We start from the raw sequence: 26,671 nt of genomic DNA, 5'->3' as shown, positions 1-26,671 counted from the left end.
GACTAATACACAATTTTTTAATAACCTGTTGGTGTGCTACCTGGGGTTCAAATTCGTATCATGAAAGTGACGTAAATGATGTAAAACAGATCAATGTGCAAATAGATTTATTCTGATGAAAGTCAAATCTACCTGTATATACAAATTCATACAGGTTGCATAAATCACAACCACCTAGACACAACCCATCTACTCTTGACTTAAAATGTTCTACAGTGTCTTGGATCTGAATGGTGTCTACATTCAAGCGAGATGTTAATATACATCACAAAATGAACAGGTCTACTTGGCCTACCGCATGGAGGCTGATGTATAAAATAAGAAACATGAATATGACCGCATTTCATTTGTATTAATTCAATTAGTAACAACTGACTTGGATATTTTTTTGGAAGTGTAAATGCTGCCTGGCTAGATACAAAAGCTGTTATGATCTGGTACAGACAAGGCCTGAGCGATAGACGGACTATTCTAAAAATGCTTCTTCCGTGTCCACAACGTATACTTCTTTATTTATATCAAGCCACGTTTGTGTCGCGAGGAGGACCACTTGAGTTATAAACCCAGTATATATCCTGATAGATAAACCTCACTCATCTGTAGACCCAGTTTACTGAAAAAACTGCGCCATCCGGTTGACATTTTTCCATAAGACAGTTTTATGTTTGTATTCAAATGAGAATCAAAATCACATCTGAGATGAATTCATATTTTCACATTCACTGTAAACATATACTCCCATTCACATCAAAAATCGAAAAGAACAATTCTAAAAGTTTGACCATAGAGAAGATTGACATGCTGTTATCTTTTTTTATATATACGCAATTAAATCACATTTATAAATTAATTCCACACGTATAACAATTCATAAATTAAAGGAACTAATAATAAAACATAGTAAAACTAGGAAATTTCATAGATAAATATAATATTGCAACCTGATATTGTGCATATCGCTGGAACGACCATTTATATTTCAAATCAACCCAAATATTCGTGAAGTATGACTGCGTGGTTGGATTCTACAGGAAGTGATGTGCTTGTGTGTTCGAGGCAAACAGGTAAGATTTTATATATTTCTGTGGTTCTGCATTGACATCATTAGTTGGTGTGGGGTTTTACTTTTTTTTTTACTCCGGCGACAAGTCCCTTCCAACCACAAAAATATCTCTCTCTCTTCCGCTCGCATCTTTCATTACTAACTATTTTTTTTAACTCTACAAATATGCTTTGCCCACCCTGTCAAATACTCGGCAGTGTATAAAAGGGTGTAAAAATTGACTATCACTTCATCAATATTCTAGACAGCTATAGAAATGCGCTCGATGTGAGAAATTTTGGATGAATTAACATCGACACTACTACACGGTTGTGCTGTGAGCGGAGGCGTGCCGTCCCGCATTCACGCGCATGTAAGGTCGGATATAGGGGAAGTGAGGGACAAAAATCTTTTCCTCCGTTGACGTCCTCAAACATATAAACAAGTCCAAGCAATCGCAGGTCTGGTGTGCACCATAATTCCTTCCTGTGAAATTCTCTAGCGCACTCGATTTCAGAGATTTAACCCGAGGCTAATCATTCAGGCAGTGCATTTTGTCACAGTTCAGGCTGGAATGAAAATCTAATCTTTTAACTCTACGTAGTCTTTGTGATTCGTGCCTCAGTGCAGCTTGTTCCCCGAAATGTATTCATAACAGACGTTCTTCTGCCTCTCCAAAAACGTAATCATTCATTTCAGAACACATGACTGTGTTTTTTTGGTTGAGGGATTCTATTTTTATAACTTACTTTGTTCTTTCACAGATCTGACTTCATTTGTGCCTCATGTATGTGTGTGTGTGTGTGTGTTTGCGTGTAAAAGTGCAGAATGTGGATATTTATTTCAATTTACTTTTTGGTTGCTCGTGTTGCGTGAAAAAAGGTAACTCTTTGGAGCTGCCCATGTACTTCCAAGCAGCTTCTGCTGCTCTTCCTCGGCTCTGAGGCGCGAGAGCGTCCTGCCCACCATTTCAGATGTTTTCTGGAAGACACAGAGCTTCCGCTCGACTAGAGGGGAGGACCTGATGTAAAAGTTGAACTCTGACTTTTGTTCAGACAGATAAGTCCGTGAAGGGAAACAAAACATATTCCAAACTTTTTTGCCCTGCAGTCATAAAGCTTAACAAGTTCCGCTTTCGAGTGGTATCCCGGTGGAAGTATCCATGCATGTCTTTTCAGAGTTTTTCACACACGCCGTCTCGCATTTAGACATCGGACTCGATGCTCGGCATCCTCTTGTAGACACGGCGAGCGCCCCCAGCGCTCAACGCTCTGGGGGCGGTGTATGTACCGACAGGGGGAGGGGCTACATAAGGCATGACGTGCTCGGGGTAATAGAGGTCAGGGGTCGGCATCCCCATGCCGAGCACGTTGCCGTCAGCCTGGACTAATGTGAGCGGTACCAGCTGCTTATAAATGTCTGTGGAGCTGCGGCCATGAGCCAGACGCTGATCGTCACGGAGCGTCTGGAGAAACGGATTTTCCGTAGGGCGGGCCGGATACATCGACTTGCTGCGACGGCCGATCCCGAGTCCGCTTACGCCCAACCCCGCCAGCGTGTGGTTTAGGTGCGCAGACGGATTTTTGTGGGGCTTGTCTGGGATCAGTGTCGAGGAGGGAATGTTGACATACGGCGTGCTGTCTTGCAGGCTGACGCGACGTGATGAACTCTTCTGGGGCAGGTTCTCATAAGAGTGCTGGCGGTGGATGATCACGCCCTCGTTCTGGTAGTGGCTAATAAGACCGTCGCCTTCCTGGTCGCTCTGGGGAAGATAGGCTGTGAAGGAAGCATCAGGCTGGGGAAGATAAGGAGAGAAGGCTCTGTCAACACTTCCAGAACCAATACCCCTTCCATCTGGACGGAGGAATTGATCTTCGCTGATGTCATAGAGGTTTGCGGAGTGCATGCAGGCATCGCAGCGATACTGAGGGGATCGTACGGTGTAAAGCCCGGAGTAACTGGACACCTTTGACAGGCAACTACGGCAGTGTGTCTGGCGTGGGTCCTGAACGGGGCCACCGGCGTTGGACCCCGCTCCCCCGGGCTTTCCGTACGTGTTGTATTTTTTGTCTTTTGCAATTGCAGTTTGCATTACATCTGGTTCGTGGGCCTGGGTAAGCAGACTGCTGTTGAGCTGGATGATTGGCTGTTGCTCAGAGGACGAGGTTGGGCGGTGCATGTTGTCACGGTGATCGCTGAAGATATCTGGGTAGTGTAGTCCGTGCTCCTGGTCTATGGAGTCAATGGTGTATATTTGACTCCCCTGGCTGCTTTGAGAGTAGATCTTGGCGCTGTGGTTGCTCTGCTGGCTTGCCTGACTCCTAAGCGTCGACAGCTCCACGTCGCTCGGGTCTCGCGGCAGGCGGTTACGTTTTCGAAGCGTCTCTTTTAACTTCTGTTGCTTTTGCAGGTCCACTCGGCCAGAGCAATCTGACACATCCGAACGGGCGGGTGCATCCTCGGGAAGGTATCTCTGGCTTTTCATAGGCAGGGTCTCGGAGGCCGGCGCAGCAGATGGAGGGGAATCATCCCCCGGGCCTTGTGTCTGTCGTAGCGTCTCGACCGATTTCTTCCAGAGAGCGCGTGGTTTGGAAGCAGGAGGTCGGGCAGACTCGCCTCCGCCTCCCGAGCCACCGTTTCCAGCAACACCTGGTTGAGCATCCGTTATGCTCAGGGCACGTTGCCCTGGCAACAATGTGTTGTTAAGTGGCTCTTTGAGACGGTTGCTGAGCATGGTGCTGGTGTTGCTATAGGGTGCGTTTTTCTGGGACAGGTTGTTACCTTTTCCTCCACCCATCAAATCCAGCAGGCCAGATGTATTAGGGAGGATACTCATGGGCTGTTTGGGTGAGGTAACTCCCAGGGTGGTGATCTCTTTCGCGGATTTCAGCAGGTGCAACATGTTGGCCTGAGGGCTGAAGCCCAACTCTGGTGGTTTTTTCATCTCAATATGGACGCCGTGAATGCAGCTCCAAATCCCCTGTAGGCAGAATGGAGGAGGAGAGGTTAAACAAACAGGCTCAGTACATAAGAGGAATTTAACAACAAAAAAGATATATTAGCGCAATATTTCTCAATATAGTCTTGCAACATTTTTTCCTTGATCTCATAAGCCGAGTTCTGAAACACTATAACCAGACGGAATAAAATTATATATCCTGCTGTGACAAACAACCATGCCCTCTAACTTTATTCTAGTGGCTGGTGCTTTATTTTCTGTTATATGAGCTTGGTCTTATTTCGCTGCGGAAAACGTGTTTGTTAGCGCATTAACAGCGATCCCTACACTGATCGTTGGCAAACAGGCACCGTGACATGATAATATGTCAAGATAACGCTCGCCTTCGGGAACGAAACTTTTTAGTTAATTTACCGTAAAGCTAACGTCACGTACCCTGCTGATAGTGAAGAGCATTCCTGGTCGACCGGAACACAGGCCAGTGAAACAGTACCGTAGCCTCCAGTAGAAGAGGTGCTCCCAGACAAAAGTAATTAGCGACAGAGCCATGGCTGCCGCCAGCATATAGAACACACCAGCCATATTATCCACATCCAGCTGACTGCTCATCACTTCATTCTTCTCATTATGACAGATACCGGTGAGCCACTGGGCCTCCAGCTCCTCCATCTCACCTAGCGCACAACAGAAAATCACAGTTAATGCTCATTCGCACACACACGGATAAACACTGAGTGACGTGTTGGCTGTGCTCCAAACTCCGGTGAGCTGCCTGCGTTCCAGGCATTATATGTGCGCTTTTGATTCTTTGGCCGTTTGAAAATATTCTAGACTTATATATCTATTTAAGCTAAGGGAATACTGCATGCATTTATGGTTTATAATGCAATCCCACAATGCATTGTGACTGTGAACATTCTCTGTGTAAAGATAAATGCAACTGGATGACGCTAAAAAAGAACTGTTTCAGCTGAATTAATTTCAAATCGGTTACTAGAAACGCTACCCTTGAAGATCCCTATATAGACAGCATGTCATTATGCTACAGTAATAATGCATAATACACAGTAAAACAGAAGCCAACATAACAGGAAAACACGTATACCGTCTCCAATAATCCCAAGGATAGCGAGATCGACGTGGCGTTTCCAGTAGGATCCCTTCTGCAGGGCGATTCCATATCCCGTCGTGGCAAAGATGTAGCCGCTGCCAATAGTGACCAGCTTACAACCATCATCACGTCCCGCCATATAGTTGAGCACAGCAGCATCGTATATAAAAGCATCCAGTTTTCTGTATAAATCAATGAGTTGTGTTACCACACCACAGATCATCAACATGCTTTGTGGCTAAAACTTCACTTACATACCATTTATTTGAAATGTACAGTAGTGGCCAACTTTGGAAAATCGACATCTTTGCCCTTTATACAAATACAGTAATGAAGTTTAAAGTTATAGTTCACCCTTAAATAAAAATGATGTCAGTATTTCCTTATCCTCCTCCCATTTCAAACCTCTATGACTTTCTTTCTTCTGCATAACACAAAAGAAGATCATTTGAAGAATTTTGGTAACCAAACAACGGCGGGACCCATTCACTTCTATTGGATGGAAACAAAATGGGTACCACTATTGTTCAGCTACCAAGACTCTTTGAAATATCTTCTGTTGTGTTCTGCAGAAGAAACAAAGTCATAAAGGTTTGAAATGACTAGTGGGTGAGTAAATGATGACAAAATGTTCATTTTGGGGAGAAATAACAAATTTCCTGCAAGCTTTTTAAGATGTTTTCTTAATAATATAGTACAAGGAGTATGTTGAAAGAGAAAAAAAAGAAAATTAAATTAAACTAAAGAGAAAAATGTAAGATTCTGCACTATTCCAGTCTAAATCTTTGTTCAGATTTGGTATAATTTCTTTGTGTTCACTGGATGTTCTTAGGAACATTCCCGAAATTATATTTGGATAAGAAGGAGAATCAGGTTTTGACTGGACTCATGATGCCAGCTTAAACATATGATGTCAATAAAGTGAAAAGAGAACTAAAATGTTCAATATGCAATGAAATTACAAAAATGTCAAACATTTGTACTTGTTGAATCCCTCTGTATATGTGGCATGATGGCATCGTAAACAAGATCAAAATAATGAATTAAAAACCAAATAATGCAAACAAACTGCATTAAAATCTCAGTCATACCCAGTTTTAAGGCTGACCAGTGCATCCAGAACTCCATTCTGATGGTATTTGACCATGTACTGGTGCATGTCAGGATAGTTCTTCCTGATGTTTCGCTCTGTGCTCCCATTAGGCACCGTCCCAAAGCGAAACGGTGGTGAGTAGGAATAAGGACTTTGAAACTACAAACAAGATTAAGAAAATGCATAAATCGACTGTAATGACAACATTAAGAGAGCCAAAAAAAGAAATCTCAAACACCAATATATATTTGAAGACGTAAACCTCGAAACCAGATCAGGCACTCCATGTTGTAAATATATAATGACGTAAGGGCCCTGGTGAGCTGCCAATCTAGACAGCAGTGTAAAAATTGTTTTGTCAGGTAGCCTAAAAACTGTGCTTCTTGTGGTAACATCTAAGTGAACTGGTTATATTCAAGTCAGAGAAATAATTTATTACAACTGAATCAACATGAATACATTAGGTTACACAAACGGAAGTAATTTGTAAGGGTCAGGTTGGGTAGAAGTTAAATTCTTCGTTTTTACAAACGCCTCAAGCCTCAATTTCTAGGAAAGGAAAATACCTCGTAAATTTTAGGATTTGGGCTAAAAATTAACACTAAAGTATCAACAAAAAAAAGCATTGTGTCATTTGATATTTGTGCTTTTTACAGGTAATAATACTAAAAAGTATTTATGAAAAATAAAATATAAGATACATGAAGTATTTAAAATATTTGTATAAAAGAATGATCTACATTGTCATAAAAATAATTGTTAAAAAAACAAGAATAATACAATCCACATTTTCACATAAACATTAACAGGTGTGGCAAAAGAGTAATTTTAAACCTTGTATTTTTGGCACTAGAGGACCTACTGTACCCATTCCAAAAATTACCTTTCTGTCACTGAGGCCTGTGACTTGGTCCACAAATTCTTCTTGAATCATAAAGGCGGCCAAGTTGGCAGTGTAGCTAGCCAAGAAGATCACAGCGAAAAAGGCCCACACGGAAACGATGAATTTACTAGTGGTGCCTTTCGGGTTCTGTACCGGGACAGAGTTGTTGAACACCAGACCCCACAGCAGCCAGACGGCCTTACCGATGGTGAAGGAGGGCCCGTGTGGGTCTTAAAAAGACAAAAAAGTTAATGAGAAGCGAGTAGGAAGTGTTAAGAGTGCTGTGGTTTTACAGATAGTCACAGTGCTTGTCTCTTAAACGTGTAAAGTACACATTTTACAATTTAAAATGGTAACCACACTCCGGTTATGATCAAATCAGAGATTGGTTGATTTTGTGGTTGCGTATCATACCTTTGCCCTGTGCCAGATTTCTATTGAAACCGAGAGGACTGATGAATTCAAAGAGGAAAACGGCGATTGCCGTGACGATGAGCAACATGACAAACATCATAACCCACACCGAAGCACTGAAGGGTTCTGAAGAAAGAAGAGAGAGCAAAGAAGATTCATGGGGGAAGGCAGAAATAGAAAACACAGAATCCAGAGGGAATTCAGACGCGTTATTTTATCTATTACCTAGAAATGCGGAGGGCGACACCGTTCCGTTGCTACGGGACACCATCACACTGATGCCGGTCTCGACGAATGGGACGGAGAAGTCTATGGCCTCTGAACGCTCTTCATTTATGGTCAATGAGCCGACGGCCATTATGGCCTTTTTATAGACTACCTACAGAGCAGAGCATTGAAAACAACAAGACAGAAATGAGTCAAAGACATTGTACAAAGAGGAGATGGACAGTTGTTAGATATGGGTGGAGGAATGGATAAATGATTGATAGACGCTTAGAAAAGGATAGATAAACTCTTAAGTAATAATGGGGATAGCTAAATATACAGGGAGGGAGGGCTATATAGCTATACATGTAGAAAGACAGACAAAATGAGCAAGACAGATAGCTATATAGATATAGATAGACACACAGACATATAGAAGATATAGAGATGGACAAAAACAAAGACAGACAGAGATGGACAGACAGACATACGGACGTAAGGATGGACAGACAGGCAGACAGACAGACACAATAAGAAATACAGATAGCTATATAGCTAAAGAGACAGACATACAGGGATGGACGGACAAATAGACAGATAGAAAGAAAGAAAGAGAAAGACAGATAACTACATAGCTATAGACAGACAGAAAGACAGAGAGATAGATAAACACATAGCTCTACTGGTAGACAGACAGTCAGAACGAGATGGACGAATAGACAAACAGACAGACAGAAAAAGAAAGACAGATAGCTATATAGCGACAGACAGACAGATAGAGATGGATGAATAGACAAACAGACAGACAGATAGCTTTAGATAGACAGAAAGAGAAAGACAGACGGCTATATAGCTATAGATAGACAGAGAGACAGAGTTGGATGAACAATTAGCAAAATACAAAGTCAGGAAAAGAAAGACAGATGGCTATATAGCTATAGATAGACAGAGAGACAGACAAATACTCTAGATAGAGAGACAAATAATCACACAGCTAGACAGATACACATGACAGGGAAACAGAAGGGAAACACACACATACAAAATAAAATATTACATAAAAATGAGGATTTACTTTTTAACTCTCTTAAAAGTGACTAACCTCTCCCACCATGCCGTTCCAAACGTTATTGATCTTTTTACCGTGTTTACCGTTATTGACCAGGTAAAGATCGTAGGTAAATTTGACATTCCTTGCAATCTTCTTCAGGATGTCTATACAGAAGCCCTTGCAGCACTTCTTGATGTAGGAACCCTCGGTGGTGTTACTGCAGCACATATAGACAGAGTTATTGAAGCACAGTTGATGCTGGGAAACTTTAAAGATAAACATTTATTGTGTTTGGAAACCCAATCTAATAAGTTCCTAGTATAACATCCAAAGAGCAGAGCATTAACCAGATTAGAGACAGCACAATAATTCCTGTATTTCCGAGGCAAAGAAAGCTCTCTGGCTAAAGGTTAACAAAGACAGAATGCATAATGCCTGGGGTACAAGCTTGTTTATTCAAAACTGGTTTTATTTTTCAAATTTCTCCTCTAAAGTTGCTGTAATAAAACTCACTCTTTAATGTGCTTCCTGCACGGTACCGAGTTACGCATGCAGGTACCAGTGAGAATGTCCACGTCATCCACTATGACAAAGGGTCTTTCCTCAAGAGTCACTATGCTCAAGTGGTTCTCATCGGCATCCTGGTCCCCGAACGAGTTGTAACGTGGCCAGACTGGAAACTTCAACCTCAACGTCTGATTCTCCCATCGTCCCATCTGAGGACACAAGTACACAAGCATTGGCTCACAAACACACTTGGGAGGAAACACTGTCTGTTTGATTATGTTTGAAAAGTTTTGGGAAAAATGTGGTATTCTCTGCTCATCAAAGCTTGAAGCTCATCCATCTTTTTTATGAATGGTTGCAAAATTCCTATCAGATGTATATACAGTCACAGACCATTCCAAACTTTCATTTAATCAGCATTTCTAGATGTATTGTGGCCATTCCAGTCCAGTGTCTGTTGAATTTCAACAAAATCAAACATCAGGAGTAACATCAAGTCATTCAACAGCAATGTGAAACAACGACAGCATGACAAGACACATGAAAGGTTTTAACATAAAACTTTTTTTTTAAACTGGGTGAAATATTACTGTTGTATTGCTTACAAGTGAATATGAACTTGTTTCTTTGCAGTATTTGAGGTTTGAAAAAATACTAAGCATCTTTTCTGTTATTTTGATCCTTTTCTCTAGTTTTCATTATCTTCAAATGAATGCAAATAGAAACAATAATTATTTAAAAAATTTGGGAGAGATATTGTTCACAGAACGAAACAAAAATGATCCTTTAACCAAAACACATACCTATAAATATTAAATTCTAATTTTGAAATGGTTTCCACGGCTGTATATTTTGCCGATCTTGTTTCATGTGTTAAGCTGGAAAATCACACAATATCACGTTCATTTAGCATTAAGTATCCATGCAGTTCATATTTACATAAAAAAATGTTGAATAGGCCTCAGTGAAATATGAAATGAAATGAAATGGAAAAACAAAAAATATTACAAAGATTTTATCTGTATTCAAAAATACACGTATACAACTATAAGACTTTCACAATACTTTTCTATGTCTTGTCAAATATGCCAAATTTTAGAGAATTAAAACATATCACACTGTAGAACAAACCCATAAGCGCACTACCTATGTGTCAGCACAACATCAAGTTAGCCAGGTATGTTTAGCACATGTAAAAATGAACTCATGTGGCGTACGTTGTGTTCGATAGTCGTGCCTTCTGTCATGTGACAGGATCGTCTATAAGCTTGCGTCTTTTTCTAGCCCCGCTGCAGTGAGAAATGATTAGTGTCACACATTTCACACAATTACCGCAGGGTTTTAATGTGTGCACGTGTGTGTCTCTTCACACACACTGCAGGGCATTGTCAAAACAAAACGCATCTAACGCACCTCAGAAAAAAAACAACTCATTAAAAGAACGGGTGAGTGAGCGAACGAATAAGAGAACGAGTGTGTGAAGCTCTGAGATAAAGTTGGAGAACATATAAAGCTAATTAAAAGAAAGAGAGCAGAGGAAAAGATCAGTGTAAAGAAAACACAAGGGAATTGTTTATGTTAACAGACAAAACAGAAACGCACATTTCAATATGACAGAGACGAACTGCTGTGCACTGTGCTCCGGTTTATTATCGGAAATTATTTTGTAATCTGTTATGAAACCATTTCCCTAATAAGGGACATTTGACCGTTTTTCACTAAGTAAACAATGATTGAAGTCATAATGCATACAAGAAAAAACCTCAGGGTGTGAAAAGAAAAGTCGAAATGAAATGCTCTTTTTCCTCTAGTGAAGGCCACTGCATTTTCACTGACAGCCACAAAAAGGCTTTGAGCTAGAAAACAGATTATTGATTGCTCGTGGTCTCCGAAGCCCCTTACAGGCAAAGGTAATGGAGGAAAATTAAGATTCGGGGGATATAAAGATTAAATGCTCTTTATCTTACCTTCTCCCATTCCCTCTGTGTGTTCAGAACAACGACAACCAGTTTGGGGTTCATCTGGTAACCATCGTCCATGAATGAATGATCTCTACCCCCTAGACGGACGCCCATCATATATCTGTAACATACAAATTCCACAACAGATCAATATCAGCAGGCTTTAAGGTTTATGTGTAATATGGTTTCTGTTAACTTAATGAGATCTATATGAGGGCAGGATTTGTTTCAGGTTTAAGGCATTTTGGTTATTTAAGGTAATTCCTTCTAAAATTGTTAAATTAGTAAATTCCCAGCATGCATTGAGTAGAAAAGGTGATTTGAAATAAACTTCATAATTTCATGCTCACTTCCTTCTTCAAAGCTGAATACAAAGATGTTCCCAGAAAGCACTGCAACAAGTGGCATTTGAGGAGATTTTAAAAATGAACATTTTATCAGAATTTTTGTTCACTTGCTTTTAAAAATGCTAAATTGAACACATTTCCAGAATGCACTGCAAGAAACTGTGTACAAAGATGAAGAAATGTGGATAATAATCAAACTTCGAGCACAGATTTATGTTCAAAACCGTATAAAATGCTTCAAATCAATAATTTCTTTAATTGCGCAGAAATAAATTGCAGATGATGAAATGGTTATTAAATAAACTTTACTTTGTCAGAATTTTGTTAGTGCTCTCAAACACTCACGATAAATCACACAGCGAATAAAAGTTTGTGTTTACATAATATATGTCGGTGTTCTGTGCAATTTTGTACTTATAAAACATGCATATATTTAAGAAAAAATTAAATAAACATTTATTCATAGTTTCAACTATTTGTAAACATAAATAAATACATGTAAATATGGTATACATAACTGTGTTTGTGCTTATAAATACAAAAATAATATGCACAGTACACAGACATTTACTCATTTAGCAGACGCTTTTATCCAAAAAGAAGGAGAGCATATAAACATTTTGTCAAGACATTATCGTTAGTTTACAAGGCCATGCTACTAGGAGGATTAAAGCATGAGTAAGCAAAGGAAAGAATTTTTTTTTTTTATTATATTTATAATACATATACAATACATATATTTGTGTAAACACAAACTTTTATTCTGGACGCGTTTATTCGCAATTAATCGTAAAAAAAATTATGTTTACTTCCTTTAAAAAATGGAAAAATTACAAAATGCTAAATTGTGTACAAGGATGAAATGGTGATAATAAATAAACATTCTATCATATTCCATGTTAATTTGAAAAGTTTTTATTTTAAAAAGAGTATCTCGCCCTCAGTTTAGAATCATTCTAATGGTAAACTCTTATTAAAATCAATAGAGTTTTTGGAACTGTTCTCACACACAGAGTCGTTCATTTTCTAGAAGTGCTTTCAAGCAGTTGTGGGCCTGCATAAAAGCCGTTTAATGAAATCCAAGTGAAAAAAGCTCTAAGTGAGGTAGACAACCATCCAACATCAACTAAATAACAACTGATTTAACCCCATTAGATGCAATATCTATTTTCCCCGTTTTTCCATTAAAATGCCTTGGTGAGCGAAAATGACTAACACAAATCTATCTATTACAGAATTACAAGTGTTTGTACCCATAACAGAAATCTTTAATGAGGCAGGGAAAACATACGCAGTGGCGCGCACAGTGTCTTACAAAAGCATTAAGACCCGCGATTAATTCATCTGAATGGACAAATTCTGCATAATTTTTGAGCTCGGCTATCAATCAAGGAGTAAAACTCCAAACTTTTTTCAAGAGGAAAGTATTCTGCAAGACATTAAAAAGAACTCGGATAAGCTATTCAGATGAATATTCCACATCTGCATATTTTGATTTTTGGTACAGACCCCTATCAGTGGCACATTTTTCTTGGGAAGGGGAACAGAAGCCGCTTACAAATACTCTTCAGGTGTTATTTTGGCCTGTTTTTTTTCAGGAAGAGGTGCTCCGGAATGATCAGGTTGATAGGATGACGTAGTTTGCCATTTCAGAACCGCTGATCCTCACACTTGTTTATTTCACTTTGTGTTGCGCGATCAAAGTGTTACCGAAAAATGAACCTTCCATTTTTTTGTGTGTATTTCCTAAAGTATAACAATGTTAACTAGCGGTCAAATGTTTGGTGACTTCTTCAGACACCTCGGTACAATCTGGACATCATTATAATCAACTTCATATGGTTTCCACCTGTTTTGACAATGAGTTCCCATGAATCCAAGTGGTACTTCTTATAAATACATTTTAATTCATTTAATTGTCTGCCATTTAACATCTGCTTTACCTTCTGTCTTACAGTACTCTGCTCTACCTTCTGTGCTGCTCTTTTCCACTATTAAACGGGTGCCATCGCAGTATAGCAATTGCTTTTATATGGTAAATTGCCTGTGATGTTCCTCATAAAAGCACCGGCTAAATAACTAATTGTAAATGTTAAGTGGAAACAGGACCAGACTCATTAAATTCCTTGTGATTATAGCCCTGGTGATGTAAGCCTTAGGTGGGACGATATAAATTTTAATATTAGAAATCATTTAAATTTTAACTATCCCTCTTTTCAGCATTTATCAGGCACATTTTCCCAAGAACGAACCTGAGAGGTACCATCCCGATGTCCTTAGACAGCGCTTTTTGAATAGTGCTTCTTTCCACCTAATTCTCCCATACGGTGCTATGTAAAGCTCTTTACAATGGCGTTTTTTTCACCTTATAACTTCCCGACTCTGTGTCTGTTCCAAAGTGATCACTGGACTCCTCTGTGGCTACGCTCACAAATCTGCTTGTTTGTGCACGGTATTGAGGGATGACCTTTTCTAGACGCCGTCTGGGGGGTTTGCAGTAGTTTCCACTTCCTAATAATTGAACCAACACCGCTGGGACTAGCCAAGACTCGAACAATGTTCTGTAACCTTTTCCTAAAGCATTTGTTTAACATTATCTCTGACATATATAGAATGCTCTTTATTCTTCACTGTCCCAGCTGTCCTCTAGATTAACAACTCTAATAATTATTCCTCTGTATGAGCGGAAGCAATGCATCTCTAAGCAACCATTATCTAAGATAACTCCGTGCCGACCCACATTTTTAATTCCCGTAACTAGTTTGTGATGATGATACGCACAGAAAGACGCACAGAAAGACGAATAGCAATCGTGGCTCAACGTGAAACTATTAACACCTAATATGCACTTAACTACATTTAATCTCGGAATAGCAATTAACTGTTAATTGGGATCACGCAAAAAGAGGCTCTGTCTACAAAAAGTCATTTGAATCGCCACTTATGACATTTTACACACCGTGAACTTAATGAAACACAATTAGTATTAAGCTTTCAATTAATTCCAGAAGGTCACCCTTCGCAGTCTCTACAGCAGTATATCCTGGACTCCCTCCGCTGAGATGAGATATGCAGAATGATGTTATTTAAGACAGCTGTGTGGAAAAAAAATCAATTTTCGTTCCGTGGAAATCTTTAATACGTGAATGACACACTTACATCTGAAGTTGTATCCGAGGAGCAGGTGTAGCTCCGACCCCATTCTCTGGATTTCTGCTTGGAGCTAAATCCCATTTTCTGGTTTTGTTTCTGTTTCTTAATTAAATCCCGACGAGAGTTTGTGTGTGTTTGTGCCATCTGAGTGGTGCACAGCTGAGCTAATCTTCAGCGACGGCAGAGATACAGTATTGTACGCATGTTATTCTGCTGTGTGGTTCATTTGGACAGTGCGCCTTGAAGTGATATCCAAATCGTAAAATGTTTACTTAACTACATCCAGACCATCTGTGATGCTTTGATTTTTAAGTAGAGGAACACAAAATTAAGTTGTATGCTTTATAAAAGTGATAAGAGCTGAAACGTAACAACCTTTTGAAAGTTTATAGAGACGAAAAATGGAGCAGAGCAATGATCAGCTTATCTACAATGATTCATGAATAAAAGCCAGAATATATCTAATAAAGTACTTTTTGTAACGTCTAGTCAAAAAATCATCATCTTCATTTTGGATTTCTCAGCAAATATGTATGCACTCACAATTATTTTTAATCGGCATATCAAGCAGTGAACTCGATCAAAATTACTTGGCAGCCCGAAAAATGAATTGTCCACTCAAGGATACAATTAGTATACAATTAGATTCCCACTGCGAATCATTATAACTTTTTCCTGATTAAAAAAAGAAAGAAAACGCTTTAAGGGATTAGGGATTTGAATGCATAACTCATGAGGCACTGTTTGTGCTGTGGACATGAATCATACCTCACGAGGCCATAATTCATGCAGTTTGCTAAGGACAAGTCGGATGTAATATAACGTTTCCAGGTGATTAGACTACACCTAAAAATTACTAATTCGTCTCTTCAATGGAGAGCAAAAAGAGACATTGAGAAGATTTTTGCTCTGTGTTCCATGTTATTAAAGTGAACTGTCACTGGAGCTGTCAATCACTAACATTACATTTTTCATCTTGTCTATGGAAAAAGTCACATGGGGCTGGAACATGACAGCTTTCATTTTAGGATGAACTACCCCTTCAACACTGAGAGAAGCCCCTGTGGCTTCCAAAGAAACGTAATATCATAGTGACTTGGGGGTGGTTATTTTTCATCAATAGAAAACATTATCTCGAAATGCCTTAGCAACCACATGGCAACATGTTTAGGTACAAAAAACATCTTAGCATCCAACCACCCGATAATATACGAAAAGGATTTGTATTTAAAAACAGCTCTGTATTTATGAGAAGAAAAGACAATCGATATTGACACTTAGAGACTCTGTCAGATCACAAATGACCTGTTGTTAACTGAGTAACAGGAACCTTTAAATGGCATTTTGATAACACAAGACTTATGTGAACACAAATCTTTTGCCAATAACACCCAGGCTGACATATCCAACTTGACCAATAAGAACTGCCCCTGCAGTTATTATGTTGTTCTGAGTGCTGAAAGACAATAAATAGGAGGTCAACAACAAGAGATGGCTACAACATAATGCTTCAGAATCGATTCGCGGCAATCTTGACATGCCTACAAGCGAGGCAAGTAAACAAGGCTACAATCAAAGGACATGTAGCGAGCAGAAAAACGTCTGATGGAGAACAGATTTGCGTTCCCACAACACGGTGCTCGCAACGCTGGGGTGTTTAATGTTTTAAAAGCATATCAAACGTGGAAAATACCCTCAGATGAAGTCCTCCTAGAATCTGCATCACACTGTACAGTAAGAAATGCAGTATTTAATTGATATGTTCCCGGCTGTTCATGTGAGCTCAACTGGTAGAGCGTTGTGTTAGAGGCGTAAAGGTCACGGGTTTCATTCCCAAGGAACAAACAGGGAAAAAGCATCTGCTAAATACATAAATGTATGTAAATATGGTATGAATATTTGTCCTTGTTAAATGCATAAATCTTAGTATAGTTGAGTTGCGTATCGAAGTGAGCATCGCTATTCCGTATTCACACCGAAGGGCAAAGCACTTACAGTGAATAATCTGAAAGGAGCAAGGAATTACCGTCTCGCACGCACGCACCTGAAAGGCTATACGAATAAATCAGAATGTTACCTTGATAACATTGTTGTGGCAAATAAACCTTTCTGTGCGTTTAATTCAGACCATGTGACGTTTGGTAAAATCAAACAAGGAAACAAAGGAACAGTTCCCACTGTTAGTCCTCGGGTGTATGAGAGCAAACTAAAAAGTGTATTAAATCTCAATATTTCAATATTTAAAGGCACCATCTCCATAAATTTCAAATTAGATTTGAAAATGAATCATGAGGGTGCGCCACCCGGGACCACATTATTAAATGGCAAAATGACACGGACCTTCTCAACTGCTCACTTTCACCCTATGAGTAGAATCTTCTTCCTCCATCGCCTTCAGGGTCACAAAAGCGGCATTTAAAATTTGCCCCGTCTGCGACTACATTAAACCTGAGTGAGACAATAACAAAACACAATAACAGTCTCTCTGATAATACGATCTCGACGCTATTAACAGTTAATGTGTCAGACTGTGAATAATTTCGACTGAAGGAGTCACCACAGCTCTGGCATAACAAAAGGAAGCCTTAGGCTGCGAAATCAGTCGGGCGCTTAAAACACGATACATGTCGATGGCATGGGAGCGTATTCCTTATAAAGGTGATAATGTTGCAGGAAAAGCTCATGAAAGGAGCTGGTATGTTTGTGCTCCAACAGATACGGAAACTCCGGCTTGGGCTTTTAACATACAGCGAAAGGTCTCAGATAAAAATAGGCGCTGGCAGAGCTTACAAAAGTCTTCAAATAACTAGTTAACCCATCACAACCATACATACACGGATGACTATATTATATGTTTTTATCTAAATGATCAACATCTGTCTAATATTTAAAGTAAACAAGGAATGTGTTTGTAACTTTTTTTGAGCTTAGTTTGTGTACACAGCATGTTTAATTTACCACGGCCATGAGCAGTGTACAAACACTCGTCAAGCGCAAAATGTTTGTAATGGGCTTTTCGCCAGTTTGCCAGCAGCTTCATAAGAAACATAATACATAATTGAATCAAACTGTTAAGGCTGATAATCTGAACTTTAAAGGCTGATAATATGACCTTTCTTGATCAGAGCAATACACATTAAAGACACAAAAAGTAAATCGTTTAACAATGTTGACAGAAAATTTAATCTGACCTTTCCTTATGTAAATTATTTTGCAACACAAATTAAAAAGACACATTTTTTATAGTTTAACAACATTGATCGGAAATTTTATCTGACCTTTACTTGTTTAGGTAAACCTTATTAAATTACATTATGCTCTGTTGGTTAAGAATAAAAAAAAATGGTGTCTAATAAACTGCAAACAAACTTTTTTAACCTAGTCATTGCAAATCCGTAAAACATTTATCATAAAAGCTCACTTACATTTTTTCTGAATCATTAGAAGTGAGATTCTGGTACCTTTGAAGCATCAAATTTAAAGGGAAAGTTTGTCAATTTATTTGTAAAGATTTGTTTATTTTAAAATCTAATTTTTTTTCATTTGTTCACCTTCATGTCTTTAAAGCCTGCCTATGACTCTTCTGCAATACACAAAAGAAGATATTTTGAGAAATGTCTCTAAGTGGTATAGTGTCGATACAATGGAAGTCTATGGGGCCCCAATGTTGTGTGGTTACCAACACTCTTCAAAATATCTACTTTGGTGTTCTGCAGACAAAAAAGTCATACAGGTTTGGGATGAGATGATGAAAGCATTTTTATTTTGAGGTGAACTGTCCCTTTAAGTACTTTCAAAGTCTTTGTGCAACCACCAGTGATCCAACTCCTATACTCCTCTATGCCAGGTGACAAAAAGACTGAACAGTGATGTTAACACATCTTTCCTACTGTTCATTGAACATAACAGTGACTAAATGTTTGCAGGCAGCTGTTCAGTATGTATACAAACGTGTGTCTATTGGGGGGGACTAACGGACTTAATTAAGCTAAGAAATACATTTGTCAGAAATTGGGTTTTGCCCCTGGGAGAACAGAAGGAAAGCGCTCAAATCTACACCTGCTCCTCATAAACAGTCTTTGGGTTTATCCATGTACTGTATATATCTGCATGATTGCCTTCAGATGTATATCAGATATATAGCCAACTGTATATATGAATATAATAATGCTGCTTACAATACTATATTTTTGTCATCTGCTTTAGTAGCACAAAGCACAACGTTTTCGTGCATCAATCTCAGAAGGCATTTAGAACTAGCTCTTTGGATGGTGGCGTCATGCAAAATGTTCTCACATTGAAGAGTCTGCAGTGTCCCAGATACAGACAGCCTTAGCAACGAGGGAGAGATCAAAAGGAACACCTACTCGGAGCAGACGGATACCAACGCAGCAAACAGCTACTGATGGTAACCCATGGCAACTCCTGATAACTGTGCTTTCTGAAAAAAGCCACAGCAAGTGCTTTTACAACCCAAACTAACAGTAGCTTTGTTTCCCACGACCGTGCTGATATGGACGTCTTCCGGGCCACGTAGACGTCGCAATGTTACCCTCGCGGCTCGGAACGGAACTCAATCCAATAACCGAGATATAAAAGGAATTGGGCAGGAAGAATTACATGGGACAAAAATAGAAATCTTTGTGTCTCTTTAAATATCCAGCACATCTCAAAATGAAACAAGCAATCTGTTGCCTGAAAGCGCTCCTTGTTTGTCAGTGGTTAGGGCATTGAGATGCAAAGAGATTTGCAGAGATGCCAAAAAAAAAAGAGGAAAATGTAACTTTCATGAGACAATTTTCATAACGTCACATAAAAGTCATACAAGCGCAAAGGTTGTGGGTTTGATAACCAGGGAACACGCATACTGTTAAAAAATTTATACATTGAATGCACAGTAAGGTGCTTCAGATGAAAGCATCCGTCAAATGCTAAATGTAAATGTTTATTGAACTGCATAGTCATCTCAATATAAAGGCCACCATGAAAGTGGCATTCCTTTACCCCTTTCAAGGAAACTGCACTTTCTAGATTACTCATGTGACGGGAATCCTCACCCCATTTTAAACACATTTGTCAAAAGTACTATTCTCTTTTCCTTAAGTACTACTCTCATTTGTAAGTGCACCTTCAAAACAATGCACTCTAGAAAGATGAACTTCTTTGCTTAACTGAGTAACAAGAGTTACTGTTAGCCTGTGAAAAAGACTTGTAAAATCGACCGCTTGCCCAGAGAAGTAGGTGGCCAAGCTGTAGTACAGCTCGCAAAGCCAAAAGACACAGCATGCAGGCCCTGTATAACTATGTTGTGATCACAGAATCTAAAAATGATTGTCGTTCATCACGTCAGCACCTGTTGAAATCGCTAGAAGAGTACAAACAGTCAATGCATGGCATGTATAAAGGCATTCAAAAAAATGTCAAGTGCACATGTCAGCTAACCTTCGCAGAGCGCTGGGCGGCACCTCTGGCTTCTCTGATTGGTTGGAGCAACTTGCTGTACCATCGGGTATCCGACCTTCCTCCCGAAACATGGCAGCGGCTGCAGAACTGATAATTCCCACAGCGTCCTGCACGCGCGTCTCCAAGGGATAATCCCACTCATCGTACGCCACTGATATCATACCCATTGGAAAGGCATCTGGGGTATGTTCGAGATTTCCTGTTGTGAGACTTGGAACAATCCACACAAAACCAGCCCCAGTGAGCCCCAACGAATGGGCTTCATCAAAGACCAAAGCCGCTTCGGCTTTGGAGCAATAGAGTAGTATGACGGGCGACTGGATGCGTTTCAGCTGCACGTGGGCCCGGTCCTCAGGTTCGCCGACGCCGTCCAGCGTTACCACGCCCTGAAGGTCCCAACGAATAAAGCTGTGGTCCACTGTCACACGTACGGTAGCTATGAACTCCTGGTAACCTGGGAACTTAGTGGTGACCACAGAAAAGATGTGCCAGTCGTACTCCTCCATTATGGCGAGCATCAACAGTGCCTCCTGCTGGAGGGAGGCTCCGAACTGGAAAAATGAAGAACTGGAATCCTGGAAACAAAAAGGAGAGAGAGAGAGTGAGAGAGATTGAAAAAGACAGGGCGAGTCAGAAGTAACAGGTGGGAAAAGAGACAAAGAGAAATGTAAATAATAAAATAATAAATTTTATTATAGATTTTTATTTTATTTAAAAAAAAATTACCAAATCATACATTAAAGCATGACGCCCTAAACGCCAAGCTCTAACGGAGATGAGAACGTTGTCTGCTTCTAAAAGCAGTTTTAAAGTCTAAAATTACTAACAAAATATTAAACACAGAAATACAAAGGGCTTCAAAAAACTTGATCGCTTACCAACCTTTAAATCAAGTCTTAATCTGTGCTCGCAAGGTTTTCTGCAGACACCGCTATTACTTTCACCCAAAGATTTTGATGTGCTGTCTTTTCTCAACAAAAACATTGTAAACCATGTATAAACATAAAGATCAGACCCACATAAGTGTTTTTGTAATCTTTGTTATGTGCAGGCTGCTTTATGAATAGCTTTTTTACATGTCTGCTCTGAAATGGTTATAAAATCTAAATGATACTCTAAATGAACTCACATTTTTATACATCATATTAGTGGAAAATGCCCAGAATAATAGTGCCCAGGGCACATGCCCAGGGGCCCATTCGTGCTTGGGGCCCAAGCAAGGGAGAGAAAATTTCACATAACAATGCGCAAATCCATCAGTGTATGACATTTAAGTACCGCGATAGCGATTCATGTGCTGATTGCTCGGTACGCATTTGAATCGCTTTCGCGGTACTTTAATGCGATATGCCAAACAATCTGCGCAGCCCAAAATTAAGTCGACTGCGTATGTTCTTAAAGATGCTGATTAGCTTATTATTAGCTTAGAATCACAATTAAGAATAATATATTATATAATATATGTGACCCTGGACAACAAAACTTAATTATCATGGGAACATTTTTAGTAATCGCCAAAAATACAGCGTATGGGTAAAAATTTCAGATTTTTCTTTTATGCTAAAAATCATTAGGATATTAAGTAAAGATAATGTTCCATGAAGATATTTTATAAATTTCCTACAGGAAATGTATAAAAACTTTATTTTTGTGAGTGGATGGCCTGCTACAGTGCCTTAGCTTAAGAACATTAAAGGCTTTTTTGCACCCTCTGATTCCAGCTTTGTAAACAATAGTTGTTCCGTCTGATATTGTTCTATCCTTATAAACCATAATTTACTGTAACATATTTTTAAACCAACTTAATTAATAGGTAGCGTGGAGGCAGTGTGTGCTTGCAAATACCAGTGAGTTACACTATGATGGGAAATATCTTGATATTTTTGTTGCTGGTCCAGGAAAGCATTGTTGCAATCATGTGGTGTAAAACCTGTATGATAGAGAATGTGTACAGGTGTTGATATTGTCCTTCAGGTTGTGATCATTGTTTGTAACTTACCTGATAGTGCCTTACAGTTGCCAAAACACCATTTTCGCAAAAGAATTCCGTTATAATTTATATTAAGACTCTGTAAATTTGCAACAAACATTTTACTTTTTTAATTTATTTTCATATGATCATTTATATTTATTTTATATTTAGTGTAAGCTAGCGTATAACCTACATTTTGCGCATCATTGCCGTTTGTTGATCTGCATTTACAAATACATATATATAAAAAAAACATTTGATTGCATAATAAAAAAAAAATAGAGCTTATGTATTCCTATTTGGTACTTAATACAGAAGGAAGGTGGTAGTAGCCAAACCGTGTTATTGAACTGCCTAAAAACACCACAAGAGAATATCCTTCACCATGACAGCACTACATTCACGGCTTAAAAATGCACATAACATTAGAGTTCATTAAAAGTCATGTGTATTTACAGGATATGTCTGAACGCATGCACAGATTCCAGAAAATCACTGGGAGTGTGAATGAACCAAAATCAAACGATCCCGTGACAAATTCCGGAACAAGTATCTATGTATTTTCCGGGATTTCTGTGTGGAAAGGGCTTAGAAGAGAAGGCAGAAAAAAAGAAATACAAGGTAATTCAGATACACAATAGGGTTTATATATAGCACAAAAAATTGGTAAAAAAATAATTACAAACAAATAAAACCAGAGCGGTGCTTCCTACAAACTCTTCTTTCATTTTTTTAGCAATATTAAGTTTTTTTACTGTTATTTTACATTTTTCAATTTAATATTCTATTAATATAATATAATATAATTTATTTTATTGCATGTAATTGACTATGACTGCATCATTTTTTAGTTCACTGCTTACATAACCACAAAATAATTAACACTCCTAAAAGGATGGAAACCAACAGAATTGAAATAAAAAGCTGGTTTTAAAGCTACAGTTTGTCATTTTAACAGGGTGGAATATTTGCTGAATCCCATCCATTCTTCCCATGTTTGTACTTCAATTTCCCCCAAAAAATGATATCACTGCCTAAAGGAGGATATCATTAAACCCCTGGCTTGTTGTATAAAAGAACAATACAAAAAGAAATAAGATTAAAAACAAATTATAACAATACTCACATGCAAGAAATCATGTATTTCTTTTAAAATACTGAAGCCTTATGGTAAACAACTGCTTAAAATTCACATCATTTCAGTGCTGACTACCAGGCGTGTGTTACCTCACCCAATTAATATGCATGAGCCAAGCTGAAGGTTTATAATGTGCCCTCCCAACTCCTGCTTAAATGTTTTCATGGGTGTAATTTTGGAAAAATGGGTGGCGGATCAAGAAAGGCAGAGAACCCCTAAAAATAGAGGAAACAAAAAGAGCAGGAGCAAGCGAGATAGAAGGCAAGACGTACCAGGATCCGACAGGGCGCAGTTGAATACAGAGGAGAGGCAGAAATTACTGCACACTGTCACCGAGCAGTCACTGAGTGAGTTAAGAATAATGTCTGCTTCCTCACGGGCTGACAGCTTGATATCTCTGAATACACAATCACATAAACGGACGACAATGCTGCTTATGAATATCATAGTTCACGCGCTGTGCAAACACACAAGCGCTGATCTGTCCACCACTGCGCCTTGACGGATTCAAAACACTCAGCAAACAGTGGTACTCAAGTAACCAGGTGAGAAGGAGGTGCTTGACAAGGATTATCATCGCGCTTCTGCGGCATAAAAAAACAGGCCAAACGCAATTTAATTAGCATGGGGAAAAACTACGCTCATCTAGTTCAGCTAAACTGTAACTGTAACCGAACCTACGGAGCAAATTTAATCTACGGCGTGTAACTGAGTCACAAGGCAATCCATCTACGCAGATCCAAAACTGAGCGTGCACCAAACTTCACGTAAAGCAATTATTTCACGTTCTAAAAATACCTTGCGCAAACAATTCAAGAGACGTTAAAACTGTGTCCCAGATACACTTAGAAGTTAATAAATCAATGCAGATACACCATAATGCACTTAACAGTTTTATTTATTTATTTTACTTAATTTGATAGTACTAATCGTACAGTGAATGTGGCACTTTAAGGTCCAGGATGCAACCGGATTAGTTTTAGCACATGCACACACGAACGCCCACAGAAATTCTTGATGTCTCAGGTGTAAACCCAGAGATGCAGGTGCATATATAGAAACACACACACAATCATATCTAATCAAAATACTTGCTCTAAGACCAGATGTGGAAACTTAATCATACAGTCGCAAATAAAAATAATTCTTGGTCCCTGAAGTGCGAAAAGGTTTTCCTGTTTGTTAAGAAGTTGATAAGCAGGTGAAGAGGGACGGGATTTAGCCGGAGAGCTGGAGGCATGCGGGTAGACACACAAAAGATGTGCACACCTGGAAATAGCTTTAATCAGAGCAGGTGTGCTGTCAAAGCTCTGGAATATTTTTCCATTAAAGTGCATCTTCAATCCGATCGCCTGTTAATCGACGCACTCTGACCTTCAAACAGTCATCTTCTTGGGATTTCTGCATACGCATATCGCTTAATGAAAACAATCTTCGAGCGCCAATATAAACCACACTGTCCCCCTAACCTGCAATTGACATTTTTGGCTTTTATTGTTTGTTTGTTTTCCAGCTCTGGAATGGCATGCAAATATAAAAGTAGAACCATTTGAAAAATCTTATCAATAATTCAACAACCTTGTGGATCTTTTGAAGTAGTCTCAAATGGCATGGAAAGAAACCAAAGTTTATATTCATGATCACAGAACAACACATTAGTAATTATGCACATGTACGTAAATATTTGAAAATCAATGTTTAGATAACAGGTTTCAAATTTGCACTTCTGATGTTGTTCGTGTGTACGAAGCTCTTGGCTGCAACGAAAAGCCACTTGGAGAGCGGCATCTTATAATTCTTTTAGACGTAAGGGGGTGTGACAGTTTCTCTTACTGAACTGGTTGCTTTCCCATCATTCTTATTTAACAACTGGTACGGCTTTTATCCCTATACATTTGTCTTTTGTCTCTTACATTACATATGAGGTGTACTTTTTATCAGTTTGTGCGTTACCTGGGAATTGAACCTGTGACCTTGATGTTGCTTGAACAATGGGTACCAATTGAGCTACAGTCATTCCCTTTTGCTATCTTCGTAATTTAATATCTTTGAAGGGGCAATTCTCCTCTCAACCACCTCTCAGATCTGATTAAGAAGGGCAGCTGGAATAGATCGGTTGATAACCGTCTACACTCTGGTGGCCCTTTGAGTCTTGAACTTCAACCTACCCTTGAATATAAAGAGATGCATTAGAACCTTGGGGTCCCTTTGACGGAAACCAACCCTGGAAAAGTCTAGGTATGGAACGGTACAAAAAGAAGCCTTAAGCATCAAGGGGGATGTAATATCTGCAGGGCCAATGCCTTACCGTGATCAAGGTTTACACATTCAAACACTTCTTAGGGAAAACCAGTGCTTTGTTTTTCCAGGATGTATGCCATTCTGTCAGATGTGGGCAGCACCATGGCTCCCTTTCGTTTTCCTTTCCATCTGTTCTTCTGAAACAAGGTAGGCTTTCATGCATGCTTTGCAGCACCATGAATGGAAGCGAAACAAAGGGAGAAGTTCAGCAATTGGAAAGAAAATCTGACAGAATTTATTTTGTGTGTCCAAGTCCAGAAAGCCAAAGAAGGCGCCTCCAACGTTTCTTTATCTTTGAGGTAAAAAACACCATAATTCTACCCATCTGAGCCACCTGGCATCCCTTAACCTTCCAACCTGTGCTACCGCCCAAATCCTGGAAGCTTGTCACTATACGTTTAGAATTCTCAGCACAACCGCTTTGCTGCTCCAAGAACTTCACACATGAGTGACAAGTTGGCACGATCTGTAACAACCTGCAGGCTAAAATCCCACCTTCCCTTCGCAACTGCACTCAATAAACATCCGCTCCATGACACACAAAAAGCAGCTCGCTTCCTGTTACGAATACAGTATCGCATCCTACTTTTTGTTGTTGCATCTTGCCTCTTACATTTGCATTCGTCTGAAGCATTTTGAATTAGAAATTCTCAACTCGAGGTCCACAGAGAGCATCTGAAGTGGCCGTGATATTAAATCGACCCAAGTACACCGACCCAGGTTCTGCTATTTGAATTAGAATGTTATTATCCTGCACTGCCGTTTTGCATAAGTTCATTAGACGGGGCAATTAATTTCTTCTTCAAGCTAAAATCTTCATGGTAAATGTTGTGACAGTAACTGTGTCAGCTGGGAATTGAAATGCCCCATCTGCATTCACATTCATATGCAGATTTACGCTGTTCTTTTTACCGCAGTACACAGAAAAACAAACTAATATGAGCCTTTCCATTTGGTGATGGCATCCATGGGTCTGTCTTACTGCATTCAGGATAAAACTAATAAATCACAATGTAATGCAATACTTGTTATATTGCGGAATATAAACAATACTGAGATGTGCATGGTA

General features: G+C 39.2%; 1 protein-coding gene across 3 annotated transcripts in view; it reads right to left on the bottom strand.

Moving 5' to 3' along the window:
• Positions 1-221: 221 nt before the first annotated feature.
• The window catches only part of grin2ab (glutamate receptor, ionotropic, N-methyl D-aspartate 2A, b), a 67,349-nt gene continuing 40,899 nt past the window's right edge, over positions 222-26,671 (bottom strand). For all 3 annotated transcript variants that reach the window (XM_056740174.1, XM_056740190.1, XM_056740183.1), the window contains 11 exons: positions 20,171-20,766; positions 11,235-11,349; positions 9,274-9,476; positions 8,812-8,977; positions 7,728-7,881; positions 7,503-7,628; positions 7,089-7,318; positions 6,204-6,364; positions 5,107-5,294; positions 4,437-4,675; positions 222-4,022 (listed from right to left, as the gene is read on the bottom strand). In XM_056740174.1, the coding sequence (XP_056596152.1) occupies positions 2,247-4,022; positions 4,437-4,675; positions 5,107-5,294; positions 6,204-6,364; positions 7,089-7,318; positions 7,503-7,628; positions 7,728-7,881; positions 8,812-8,977; positions 9,274-9,476; positions 11,235-11,349; positions 20,171-20,766 (3,954 nt within the window). In that variant the 3' untranslated portion in view covers positions 222-2,246. The remainder of the gene's footprint in view (positions 4,023-4,436; positions 4,676-5,106; positions 5,295-6,203; positions 6,365-7,088; positions 7,319-7,502; positions 7,629-7,727; positions 7,882-8,811; positions 8,978-9,273; positions 9,477-11,234; positions 11,350-20,170; positions 20,767-26,671) is intronic.

This window comes from Triplophysa dalaica, chromosome 2 (genome assembly GCF_015846415.1).
Source record: "Triplophysa dalaica isolate WHDGS20190420 chromosome 2, ASM1584641v1, whole genome shotgun sequence".
Classification (NCBI taxonomy): Eukaryota; Metazoa; Chordata; class Actinopteri; order Cypriniformes; family Nemacheilidae; genus Triplophysa; species Triplophysa dalaica.
The sequence above is the reverse complement of the archived record's forward strand: the minus strand, read 5'-3'. Positions and strand labels throughout refer to the sequence as shown.